Source organism: Podarcis vaucheri (genome assembly GCF_965113315.1).
Source record: "Podarcis vaucheri genome assembly, chromosome: 7".
Lineage (NCBI taxonomy): Eukaryota > Metazoa > Chordata > Lepidosauria > Squamata > Lacertidae > Podarcis > Podarcis vaucheri.
This window is the reverse complement of record NC_138765.1, coordinates 41,388,386-41,401,430: the sequence shown is the minus strand read 5'-3', so window position 1 is coordinate 41,401,430 and position 13,045 is coordinate 41,388,386. Positions and strand designations below refer to the sequence as shown.

General features: G+C 44.3%; 1 protein-coding gene across 4 annotated transcripts in view; it reads right to left on the bottom strand.

Moving 5' to 3' along the window:
* HYDIN (HYDIN axonemal central pair apparatus protein) overlaps positions 1 to 13,045 on the bottom strand; it is a 138,071-nt gene that overhangs the window by 7,292 nt on the left and 117,734 nt on the right. For all 4 annotated transcript variants that reach the window (XM_082232582.1, XM_082232585.1, XM_082232583.1 and 1 more), the window contains 11 exons: positions 12,039 to 12,174; positions 10,840 to 11,005; positions 10,212 to 10,359; positions 9,610 to 9,817; positions 7,923 to 8,144; positions 7,535 to 7,704; positions 5,930 to 6,128; positions 4,767 to 4,925; positions 2,647 to 2,927; positions 1,734 to 1,953; positions 425 to 637 (listed from right to left, as the gene is read on the bottom strand). In XM_082232582.1, coding sequence (XP_082088708.1) covers positions 425 to 637; positions 1,734 to 1,953; positions 2,647 to 2,927; positions 4,767 to 4,925; positions 5,930 to 6,128; positions 7,535 to 7,704; positions 7,923 to 8,144; positions 9,610 to 9,817; positions 10,212 to 10,359; positions 10,840 to 11,005; positions 12,039 to 12,174 — 2,122 coding nt within the window. The remainder of the gene's footprint in view (positions 1 to 424; positions 638 to 1,733; positions 1,954 to 2,646; positions 2,928 to 4,766; positions 4,926 to 5,929; positions 6,129 to 7,534; positions 7,705 to 7,922; positions 8,145 to 9,609; positions 9,818 to 10,211; positions 10,360 to 10,839; positions 11,006 to 12,038; positions 12,175 to 13,045) is intronic.

Genomic DNA, 13,045 nt, shown 5'->3' with positions numbered 1-13,045 from the left:
GTTCTTTTAGTTTAATTTTATCTTTATCTATTTAATTTTTTTAAAAAATGTAATCCTTGGCCATGAAACTCACTGGGTGACCTTAGGCCAGTCACTGCCTCTCAGCCTGACCCACTTCAAAGGGCTGTGGTGAGGATTAAATGAGGAAGGAGAAAACTAAATTCACTACCTTGAGCTCCTTGGAGAAGTAATGTGTGATAGAAATGCAATAAATAAAATATTTCTTTTTAATAATTACTTTAAAATAATTATTTTAAAACAATTGGCTGATAAAGGTACATGGAAACTTTTGGCTGCCAATAGCAAGTCTCCATAGAGAGAAGCTCGCAAATCTACTTCAATTCCCTAGCAATTCTGATCTGAGACCCAAAGGATCCTCTCTGCCCGCCACCCACTGGCATCTTTGCCCTTTTTTGTGAAATACCTGATCCTTCTTGTTGTCTGAATTCATGGCAAGGGGTTTATAGGTGACTTCATACGGCTTGTTTTGCTGGTGGGCTTCTACCCTAATGAACTCTGGACCCTTCCATTGCTCCCCTTCAATGATTGGCCGCAGGGTCCATGCTTGGTTGGTCTTGTTGGATAACATAATGGTCTGTGTGTGCTTTGCCCGCACCTGACATGTGAAATTCACCACCTGAAGAGCGAGAGGATGGGATGGAGATTGTCATAGTTTTTCCCCATACGATCAACACACTTGAATTCTGAATATGTTCCGAGTGGTTTTAGCATATTCAAAACCAGGCTGTCCAAGCCTCCTTTTCTTCAGAGCTGTTTTGGTACTGGTTTCCTGAATTTCACCTTGCTAAATAATTTCCCTTCACAAAGAGGAAAAAGCTCTCCAGGGCAGTTGACTGAAGATGGGAATTACACTGGGGAAGCAAGAGTTCCAGTGCACCATCTCAAAGAAAAAATAAATGGGTGGGACTGGAGGTGGTGGGGTTGTTGCCAGTCCTTCATAGTCTGCAGTCACTTAACCTTGGGCCCTCAGATGTTCCTGGACTCTACCTCCAATCAGCTGTAGTCAGTAGAGCCAGAAGTCGAAAGATGATGTGAGTTGTAGTCCAACAGCATCTAGAGGGCACCCAGTTGGGGAAGGCTGGCTTAGAGCTCAAGAACCTACAAAGCACATCTTCCCCCAAGCACAAAAACATTTGCAACTGGTATTTTATCACGGGGACATTTTGAAAACATTTGAGTTACTACATCTGTATTACTCCTTATTTGGTAATTCAGGGATAGCAACAACATGGTGTCCCCCAAATACTGCTACAATTTCCATTACGCATGGCCATCAGCTATGCCCTCCAGATGTTTTGGGACTACAACTCCCATCAACCCTAGCTAACAGGACCAGTGGTCAGGGATGATGGGAATTGTATTCCCAAAACATCTGGAGGGCCAAATAAAAAGTGTGTGTTGCAGGTTATTATGCCAAGGGTGGAAATATCCACATCTGACCTTTATTTTTTAATAAACAGAAAAGAGCAACTAAAAGGAGAGTGCTGGGACATGGCCAGATGGGGGGAGGGGGGGTGGAAGGATAACTGTATTTCAGTTTTGCATGGTAGTTCAGGGAGTGCAAATCTCAGAGGTTTCACATCCAAGCCTGATCCAAACACATTAATCCTCTGCCCAAATATGCAAATATAGCTTCAGAGAGTGTTCCACAGGCTAGTCACATGTGAGACCTGCCATCCCACAAAAACAGTCCTGTTGAGGAGGTTTTGTACCTCTTTGACCTGGGGGACTCCCACACAGCATCCAGTAAGCATGAGCTTGAGTGGTTCTCTGCCTTGGATGTGACACTGGAGGTTCTCATAGCAGATGTCCTGGCTCTGCTCACAGGGGTGGAAAGTCACTTCAAAGAAGACGTCCGTTCCTGGGGAAATGTAGCCTTCCACTGGCCTAATGGAGAAGTCTGGCTTGAAGCGCTTGGCGTCCCATTTAAATCTTTTCACAAAAAGAAAAAGAAGCATTTCAGCAGAAAGGTGGAGGACAACCCAGAAAGCCCCTTTGCTCTCGTTTCCTCCATGCTTCCTTTCCTTGTGCCTTCATTTCAAGAGGCACATTTGGAAAAGAAAGACAGGAAGCCGACCTGGGAGGCTGAAGACCAAACCCACTGGCTGCAGATTGCTGATCTCTAGTGCTGAGAGTTGCTGCCATGCAGGGAATTAGAGGTATTGTGATAGACACAATCTATTAGAGATCCCTCCATTGGGGTTGGGAAAACACACATTTTGGATTAGCCCTTCTGAAGATGGTTGGTGCACCACGGAAGGGCTACAGAGAGGAATTACTGAAAAGGGGTTGATGCAGCGACAACCCTCTAGTGACAAAGACAGTGGGAGGTGATGGGGGAAGGATAACAGGATTGGAAGGAGAGTCAAGTGAGTGGCATTGCCCTAACAGAATCCTGGGTTACTCAAAAACGTGCAAAAGTTTTTACCAGCTGAAGCTGGCCCAGTGAACATGGATTTACTGTCCTGTTTCCTCTCTGTTTTGTTTTGCCTTTGACACCTCTGGAACAAGTGAATGGCCACTTAAGCCAGGACTTGAAGGGAGGAAGACCAGCCTTGTGGAGCATAAAGGATGGTGGAGTGGGGTGGGGAGGGAAACTCAGCCAGAAAGACTTTCTCCGTTTACCCCACACCGATGTCTCCTGTGTTCTGCATCATGATGCGACGAGAAGCCTGGCTTCGTAGCACCACTGCTCCAAAAGGGACATGATCCTGGTCCAGACTGACTTCGATGCCCTGGCTGCAGCCTTGCACCACAAAGAGGGAGCGCAGGATCCCGTGGCACTCAAGCAGGACCTCCTCTTTGAACGGCAGGATGCGGCTCTTCGGGGCAAAAGTCAACTCCACGTGGCATGTGCCTTCTTTGGGCTTCAGGGTTATTTCATTGCATGGAGTCATGGAAAGAATCTGTCAAAGAGAGATGGGACTGAACACTCCCTGGACCAGACATTGCCCCAGATAACTCCAAGGGGCAGCTTTTCTCCAGCAAGTCTGGTAGGTTTGGTGGCTAAGGTTGCCACTTTTTTCTCTGGCAGAACAGCTGCATAACAGGCAAATGTATGGCTTTTGCACTATGAATATGTAATTAGTGAAGGGCAAGCTCTTCCTGGATTGATTTAGAATGGACCTACCTCAAACAAATTAAACTTGAGTCCCATTCTGAGGTAACACCCTCTCATGTTCCTGATAAACAGGCCTGGAACCCCTACCTCAAGGCTTCACTTTTTTCCAAACTCACTTGCAAAATGTTGCAATTTGGAGGACTTAACCTTATTCCCAGTGCAAAGATTCATGGGAGATGTAGTTCCATGGCTCTTGGTGCCCTAGTAGACCCATCAGGATCCATGGATACTACATACTTCACAGAACACTAGGATGTCTTTTCAACAACTGCTAATTGTCTGTGCTTTTCTGTAATTCATTTCCCTCTAACCTCCCTGCACTTCCTCCACATGTCAGACATATACTGTACCTGTAACTCAGGATAACAGTTCACACATCTGATGAAGTGGACCTCACCTCAGCTTAAGCCATAATAAATGTGTCAGTCTTGAAGATTACACAATACTCTTTGTTCTTTTCACTGCAACAATCTAGCATGGCTACCCCTCTGGGACTGGGAAAAGTAGCTCCCATGGATCCTGACGATGCTAATAAGGACATCTTTGGGAACTAAAGCTCCCAGGGGCCCTTATGCCTAGGATACTGCTATAGCTATATCCAAAGTCTAAAGGACCAATGAAATCTTCCTGATGCAAACATAGCTATTTGGTGATCTTAGATTGGAGGCAGTTGTGTCAAGGAGGGCAACACTGGGCTGAACTTCAGAGGGGAGATGGATTCTATCTAAAATGGGTATGAATTTTCATAACTGTGAAATGTGATATCCAAACAAACAACTCAGTTATAAACTTTGACACCCTTACTAGGTAGGACAGACAGTGCTTCATATTTCTCCTTATGCAGTTGTTAAAGGTCCTGCCAGATAAATGGGTAGCAATTCAATTGCCCCAGTAGAGACCAGGCTGCCTGGTCTGCTAGCCAACTATTTTTAGAAATAACCAGACCACTCATATTTCTCATTTTCCTTGCTTTCCACCAGCATATGGTACTGCTTGAACATGGAGGTTCCGTTTAGATCACAAGGCTAATAGAACCAGTCATAATTTCACAGGAGTGCAGTTGAAGAAAAAAACTAAGTTATAACATTAGTTTGCATAAAATATACCTGAAGTTGTTCAAACCCAGTTCAAAGTGCCCAAACTGGAGCAGAATCCAAGTTTTGCCAGAGTTCTCCCCTCCTAAGGTAACCAACTACAAAAGCCATCCAGGCTTCCCATGTGTTGTCAAAAGGAGAGGAAAGCCAGAAAATACATTATGTTTGGGAGGGCCCTCTTTGGTGAGAGTTTGTCTGGTTTAGCTTTGGCAGTGTTCCAGAAGCCAAATTTGACTGGTAAGACATTTTTTGTTAATGATTCTGCTATGCAATAGCATTTCTTCCTTCACTCAAAATAGAGTCAGGTGAACAATATCCAAGTGTTAGCTTTTCTGAGCTAATAATGGATTGTAGCCTTACTTATTAATCTGAATTCTTTCTCAGCGATTTCGCATATGCAATCCTACAAGGGGGGGGAGTGTTTAAGCCACTGAAATTAGAAATGCATGACAGTATTAAGAACACAATCCCTTATGTTAGAATGACCAGTGGTGCAGGGGATCCCATGGCAGGAGAGGGGGGACCCTTACCTTCTGTTCCTGCAACTCTGATGCAGAGTACATGAAATTTAGGTTGAAGGTGACAAAAGTGACACTGCGGTTCACTATCGTCACCATCTTCTTCACACTGTGCCCTGGAGGGACAGCTCCAAATTTCAGCACTTTGTTGTGAGGTTCTGCAACCTCTATCTGTGGGCAAAGAAAACACACAGTGGGACAACTGAAATGGAGCAGGAAAAAGAGGTAAGAAAATGGCACAGGCTAGTGTGATGAAGGGTCTATATAACAATGAGACGTGAGGACAAAAGGACAGCAGGAGAGTGCATGAAAGGCTCAAGGATGAGAAAACAACATTGTCTTTTAGGAAAAAACAGCAGGTGAGCAATTATGCTGAAAGCAGAAAAAACTCAAAAAATTTGTGCCTTCATGATGTCTGGATTGCCCTGAAGAAGCTGCTGGTGCTCCTTTCAGATGCCTCAGTCCCCCTGTCTCCTTCCAAGATCTCCAGATTTCCTTCAGTGATGGAAAGTCAAACTCCTCACCATTTCCCTCTGGCCTAGCATGTCACCAAGCAGAGGTGGAGAACGTACTGGGCAACAGCTCCTGCAGTCCTTGAGCACTGGTCCTGCTGGCTGCTGGAAGTTGGGGCACAGATGATCCCCATCCCTGTCGTGAACATCTATCCTTCCAGTGTGAGCTTTGGATATCCCTGACTGTGATGCAATGTTGTTTCAGAAGTGCCTAATTCAACAATATCATATTCAGCCCAGGAAGGGGACTTTCAAGAGTTCTAACCATGTTGCTTTGCTCCTACCCTGTCTGCAACCACTTTTATGTCACTGTGTATTTGCAAGAACTTAGTAGGTTCTGCCTCACTCTGCACACCTCAGTTAATGACCATGTCAGTGCTAACTCTTCTATCTCGATGTAAAAATTGAGAAGCAGCCTCTGCTTGTTTGGAGGATCTTTTCCTTGCTTTCAACTTAGATTTGACTGTAGAAACCCAACAAATGCAAGGCTGAAGGAAGCCAATTCAATAAAGATAAATAAGATGCAGCTCCTAGAAAAACATCCCACTTGCCTAAAGAATAACATATTTGAGCTGCATCTTATAAGAGGCACAAAAGCTGAAGTCTTAATTTGGCCTCTCTGGCTGTGGAGCCCAGAAGTCCAGGACGCTCACTCAGTCTCACCTTCATCTCAATGCCCTTCCCGAAGACCTCAATATTACGCTGCAAGACCCCATTGATTTCAAAGGTGATGACCTCATGGTAGGAAATGGCCTCTCGGGGATAGAAGGTGATTGGAATCTCTGCCTTTCCTCCAGCACTCAGCACTTCAGCATGGAAACCCACCTCGAGGTAAGCTGTGTTGGTGAACAAGCATTCCAGGCTATGAAGAGGCAGAAGAGACTATCATCAACCTTACAGAGTGGTGGTCATTCTCTCCAGCCACAAAGCCTGCCTGAGCCCCTACTAGGTTCTAGACTTAGGTGGCACTATACCACATTTTGAAACAGAAAGATTCTTTCTCCAAAAAGGTGCCTCTGACTCTGAAAGATGAGCAGCTTTCCAACAGTTTGACTTGTGGACCTCAAATATGACTGAAAAAAAGGATTTTTGGAATAAATATCAAGGAGTGCCAGGTTATAACTCTTTTCCTGTTTTGTAAGAGTTCTATATGTTGCTCAGAATAAATTTATATTTAAGGTTTAGGTTAATCTTTATGTATACAATGTGACAATTTATACTTTATAGAGCACATTTTAATTGATTTACATGTGACTGACAGCTAAAAGTAGCAGGGTTGCCAATATAGATGGTAAAACTAATTAATTCTGTATCAACTGCCCTGTGTCATGCTGTCTATTTAATCCATGCCACTTAGTTGGAATTATTAAGCTACATTTTCAAAAAGCAAATGTGTGTGACAGGGGTTGAACTTCACTGCTCTCCTTTTTACCCTCTCACAGCCTCTACAATCTCCCTCTCTCCTCTCTCTCTCTCTCTCCATACAGTGATCAGCTCTAATGTCTGTTCCAACTCTCTGTGCTTCTGCTATGTGCATTTTTTCTTGGGCTAATAGCTGCTCTCAGTGGAGAGATACACGGTGCTTTGGGCTTTTGACAAACCAACGCTGTCGCCTCCACTGTCAATGTTGAGGCAAGGCACTAGAACACAAGCGGCCCCTCCCAGGGCAGAGTTGGAGCAGGCAAAGAGAGAGAAGACATGATCCAAAGTGTTGTGTCACACATTCATCCCTTCCTGACTGCTAATGTGCCTGTGCAAATGGGGCATCACACCTTTGTCAACTACCACATCAGGGGTGAGGTTTATACTTTCGAAAATTGCCTTCTGCCTTCAACAAGTGAGGCAGAAAATGGAGGTTGGGACCACTAATGATGCCAGCTAGCTTATCCAAAAAAGCCTATCTAAGCAGCTGGAGATCTTCTAATTGCAATCCCAACAGATGCTGCAGATTGAAAGGTTGACAGGGCTGTGGTGCCTCTTAAGGAGAGTCCGCTGACCTAGGTAGCGTATTGATTGGCCCTTTGCTGATGGGGCTATATATATTCCCAAGGCAGGCATGGGACTTTGCCTGAGCAATGGTCAATTTGACCTTCCCTGCCTGTGATTCTTGGTTCTGATTCTCTCACCTTTTGCCCTCCACCCTGCTAGCTCTTTGCTCTGCCTGTAGCCCAACATCACACCACTGCTGGTGCTGTGCACCTGAATTTACCTCCTGCACATCTGGCATGGTGCTCTGTGTCTGCGAGGCACATCATTGGTCCAGCTTACCTTGCATCCTTGGCATCCTTATTCGTGACAGTCAGGATTCGTTTGGAAACGATCATTCCACCTTGGTAGATGAAGCAGCTTCCAAACTCCACTTTGGTGAGGGAGAAATGGATGCTGGGATTCACAGCTGAGCCTTCCAGCAAACAAGTAAATGTTGGTCCATGGCTGATCTGTGAGCACAGAGAGAGGCTGCCTCAGAACTGGTCAGATTAGTTGTCAGACTAATATATACTTGGCTAATTTTATTTTTAAGACAATATCTGATTGTGCTGGGAGTTCTAAGCTTTATTTTTTTATATCCTTGGTGTAAATATTAAGTGGGTGATTTGAAACCTTCTCGTCAGACAACAGAAGAAACCCACCACCACCGACCCTGGGTCTTCCTTACCTGCAGCTTCAGCTCCACATCTTTTAAGGTGCATGGCTTCAGCGGGTGGAAGGACAGCAGGACCTCTTTTCGATCCCCTGCTTCTACTACTTCATTATTTGGAGAGATGGCAAAATATTGCTGCACTGCTTTGGCAAGGTCAAGTTCCCATGAGAAGTTGAAGTTGAATTTGCCAGTATTCAGAATATAGAAATGGCACTGAGCATAATCACTGACTTGCATCTGTCCAGAGCAAAGAGAAGATGCAGCATTAATACTGTTGCAGAACCACTGCTTGTTATAGGCTTGTCTTCCTTTGAGCTAGTGGTGCCACCCACACCTTGTTTGGATAGTCACTCCAGAAGGATACCATGGTCGATGGTATCAAAAGCTGCTGAGAGGTCGAGAATAATTAACAGGGACATGTTTCCCTTGTCTCTCTCTGGATAGAGGTCATCATACAGGGCATCCAAAGAAGTTTCTGTGCCAAAATCGGGCCTAAACCCCGATTGAAATGGATCCACAAAATCAGTTTTTTTCCAAAAGTGCCTGAATCTGGTCTACAACCACTTGCTCCAGAACCTTGTTCAGGAAAAGGGGGATTAGCAACTGGCCGATAGTTAGTTCGGTTTTCCGAATCCAGGGAAGGTTTCTTAAGGAATGGTTTTACCACTGCCTCCTTCAAACAAGCAGGGACCACCCCCTCTCATAAAGAGGCATTGATCACCTCCCTGGTCCAGCCAACCATTCTCTCCCTGTTGGTTTTTATCAGCCAAGAGGAGCAATGATCTAGAGTGCAAGTGGTTGCCCTGACTGATCCGAGCACCTTGTCCACATCCTCAAACCTTACCGACTCATCCAACACAACAGGACTAAGCAGTGCTCTGGACACCCCATGAGATTCATCTGCTATAACAGCAGAGTCAAGGTCTTGGTAGATGCAAGTGATTTTATCATCAAAATGCTTTGCAAACAAGTCACAGTGAGCTATCGTTGGTTCTCCCACCTCCTTTGGGCCAGCCTGTAAAAGGCCCTGTACAACCTGGAAAAGCTCTGCAGGAGGACATAATGAGGATGCAATGGAGGCAGCAAAGTATGCTTTCTTTGCTGCCTTCACGACCACTAGGTAGGCTTGATAATGAGCCCTTACCAGTGTTCGGTTGCGTTCATTCGGATCTTTCCTTCACTTGCGTTCAAGCCGTCTCCCAGCTTGTTTCCTTGCCCTAAGCTCTGGAGTATACCAGGGGGCCAAACAGGCTCCATGAAGTGGGAGAGGGCACTCAGGGGTGATCGTGTCAGTAACCCAAGCCATTCAGGTGTTAAGAGTCCAATGGCACCCATGCCCCACCTCTGCACTAGGATCTAAGCTCCACTGAGCTCAGTTTTATTTTTTTCTCAAGTTGCATGCATAATACGAGCCTCCTGAAGTGGGAGAGAGAAGGGAATTTGTCACCACCTGGAGTGTTGCCAAAGAGCAACAGAGTACATTTCTGCAAGGACCTCTCACAGTTTGTGACCCTACCTTTCCTACAAATGAATCCACAATGCTGATGCTTAGGGATCGGCCTAGCCGATCTGCTTGGGGATGTTTCCATCAACACAGCTTGCTGTTAAAGACACTGTTTCTCAAGCCATCACTATGGAAAATTCTGCAAAGTGTTGATGCTTGTTGGAGTCAAGTAGCGATAAGATAATCCTGGGCTCTCACCTCTTGAAAGCTGATCCGGTGTGGCTGGCCAGGGTCCAGCTCAGTAAGCAAACCACTACTTTCCTGACACTTCACAGACACATTCATGGTGTGGCCAGTGGCTTTGATGTTCAAACAGAGGGGCTGGCTCTTTCTTTTGACATCACAGATCAAGTTGAAGTTTACCTCGCCCTCCAGGTTAGGCATGAATAAGATGCTAATAGGAAGCCTGGTGAGAAAACACCACACATTTGGTTGGGGTTGGTTGCACTGAGAAAACTAGTCACAAGGATAACTGCATCCTGTAGGATGCTGAGCCCTTTCAACACTGAGGGCTTTTCAAGACCAGTTAACCCCTCATAAACCTGCGGAAAATTGCATGTATGTCAATGCATGCTTTGTGCTAAGCCTGTAGCCAAAATCCTTCCCTGCAATGCAGAATGTGAAGTTGCAGGGGAGAAAGGGGCCAAAGAACAAGTGCTTTACAGATGATGCCATGGGACCAGAAACACAAGAATCTTACAAAGGGAATGTCTGGCTCGCTCCCAATCAACAGGGACACCCTGAGTACCAAGAATGTGCCATTCAAGGCACTTGTCATCTAGCTCCACATCCTCCTTTACCTGGAACGAGGTGGGATTGAGCCTTCCATGGGCTGCAGTTTTAGACAGCTGATTCGCCCCTCTGAAAAACGAGAGCCTTCTCTGAAGGAAAAATTGTAGGTCTCATTCTCATTGTTGATAATGTCGATGCTCTCACGAGCCTCGTGTCCTTGCGAGAGAGGAATAGCAACAGATTGCTAGGGTTTGAGTCAGTTTGTTAGAGAGAACTCACTGCCTTCCCAATTATATTTACTCAGAATCTTTACTGCCTAAGAGTAAAATGTATTTCCCCCCCAATAAAAACTTACACAAAATGAAACCCATTTATCCTTTAAAATTCACATGTCTCTGAATTTTGCAATGTCAATGCAGTTTTTTAACTATAATATATAAACAAAAATGGATATATTAAAGGGAAATACCATTTGGTTCTCACCTTGCAAAGTTGATTTCTTTGTGCACCAAAATACTAAAGAATTTTTATGAATATTTGTTTTAAAATTAAATTGCAGAATATGATTAGATTGCACCATACATTTATACAAATTGTGTGAAATATGGCAAATAGATATTCAGACTGGGAAAATAAGAAACTGAAATGGACAGATACAGCCCCCCCCCCTGCGCTGCCTCCCATGTCCGTCCTTACCAATAAGGAGCGAGCGGAAGTTCAGGTGGGATCTCTCCAGATACACAGTAGGGTCTGTGGTGTGGCCAACCAAGAGGAATGGGACAGAAAGGTTGTGTTCAGGGATTAAGAAAGTCCAAAAGGATTCTGTGGTGTCCAGATGTTGAGGGATGAATTCAAATATGACCTACAGGTAAAAAAGCAACTGGAAACCTCTGGCACAGCCCTGCTCTTGCTAGTGGCAGTTTTCTACCTCCTCCCCCCTGCCTTTTACTACAATGCTTTCAAAAGTATTTCAACACACACACACACACACACACACACACACACCCCATCACTAAGGACTTCCCCAGTTTTGCAGCCAGCCTCTTCCTTCTCTACTAGGAGGCATTGACTAAAAATATTATTAAAACCCCAGGTTTTCCAATAGTCAATAGCTTTCATAGCTCCATTGAGGAACTCTCTTTCTCAGCACTCTCAAGGAACAGCACAGGCCTGCTTCACTTTATAAGCAGTTGCTTTGCCCCTGTTTCCACAGTTATGTAGGTCAATAAAGGTTCTTGCTGTTATCGCTGTGTCTTGCTTCATGGAAACCCACCTACACCAGATATATTCTTCCCTTTCCATTTCTTGCTCTTAGTGTGGGTCTTGCTGGCAAAATTGTAATACCCATGTTTCCATAGGCCTTTTAAAACAGGGCCTCTTTCACTCTTCAGGTCAAGGGCAGTGTGCACTGTAGTAGTTGCTGCCTGCTTAACTTGTAATTTTGCTGTCTGAAGCAATATTTATATATTCTGTCACTTGTGTTTCCTATAATAAACCAAGCTTTCTTTATTCCTTGGGGTGAGAAGTTATTGTGGGCATGAGGTTAAGGGTTAACACATAACAAGCACATGTCATAACTCCAGCAAAAGATCCTAAACCTATCTTTAGTGTGTGTGTGAATACACATGAGTGCTAGACATGCATGCGGGTTCAAAACACATACTGTTACCAGAATAGATGTGCTTCTGTGTCGGCTTGCTGGAATAAGAACTACCAGAAGTGGCACATGGAAAAGGTACATGTATATGACACATCCATATATGTCTCGCCCTTTGTTTGTCTGAATTCCACACTTGCAAGAGGAACAGGCAACCAGGAGTGGCCACACCCTTGCCAAGGAAGACTCAGAGGCAAGAAATGGTGGCCCTAACTTGGCATTCCCTCTGCCAACTCACCTCCACTTTTTTCTCTGGCCGGAGCTGGCCTCGCTCCGTAAAGCAGATGAAGGCAGCATAATCTTTGTTCTCCTGCTGCTCACAGACCCACTGGAAAGAGTAGGTGGCATTGGTGGGGTTCATGATGGCAAAGCTCCTACCCAAGACATGGAAGAGGTGACATTGGAGACATGTTAGGCTGTCAGCTAATGGGGGGGGGGGAGTCTAGTTGATTGTTCATCTGTCTTTTAAGAAACCAGTTCAGTAACAAATTGCATTTATGCACTTTTGCATAGCACCAAAGGTCTAGTGCAAGGATATGTGCTTTGTTTTTGTTTTTTTGTGGTGATGTACAACACAATTTATTTCTTAAAGCTATCACTCATTTTAGAGAGAAAGACTATTTTTAACATTTGATTTTCTTTCCCTTATCAAGCCTTTACAAGCCTATCACAAAGCCACATAAAAAATAAGCAAGTGTGCCTTCATTTTCAGAGTGCTACTGATTAAAAGTCAGCCCCCACCAGTGAATCAAATAAATTTTAGTTGATTAGTTGACTGATCACATCAATAAAAGCTTGAAGCCTGGATGCAAATAAAAGTGCTTGATTCACTAATTCAGCATGTGGGTCACTATCAGCCAGAACTCAAGTTACTGGGTGAAGTTATGAAATTCACAAGCTTGAATCCCTGCCTCCTGACTTTTATCAGATAAGTGACATGCTTTATATGAAGAAAAACAATGGTAAAGGTTCCCAGAAGCCAAAGCATAAACAATAACAAGACCAATTTATTACATCAATAAAGATACAGCAAAACAACCCAAATAATATTAATCAGAATAGGGAACACCAGTTGAATAATCCATTTTGATGAATCTTTTTCAATAGCATCTATTTCCTCAACGGTCCTTGGAGGCAGTGATAACATCCAGCTACTGAGGATATATCCTTATTCCTCTTGTGTTTTTCTGCTGATAAACATTCTTTTTTCTATGTAGGTGCTTTTGCACTGATGCAAAACTTTCA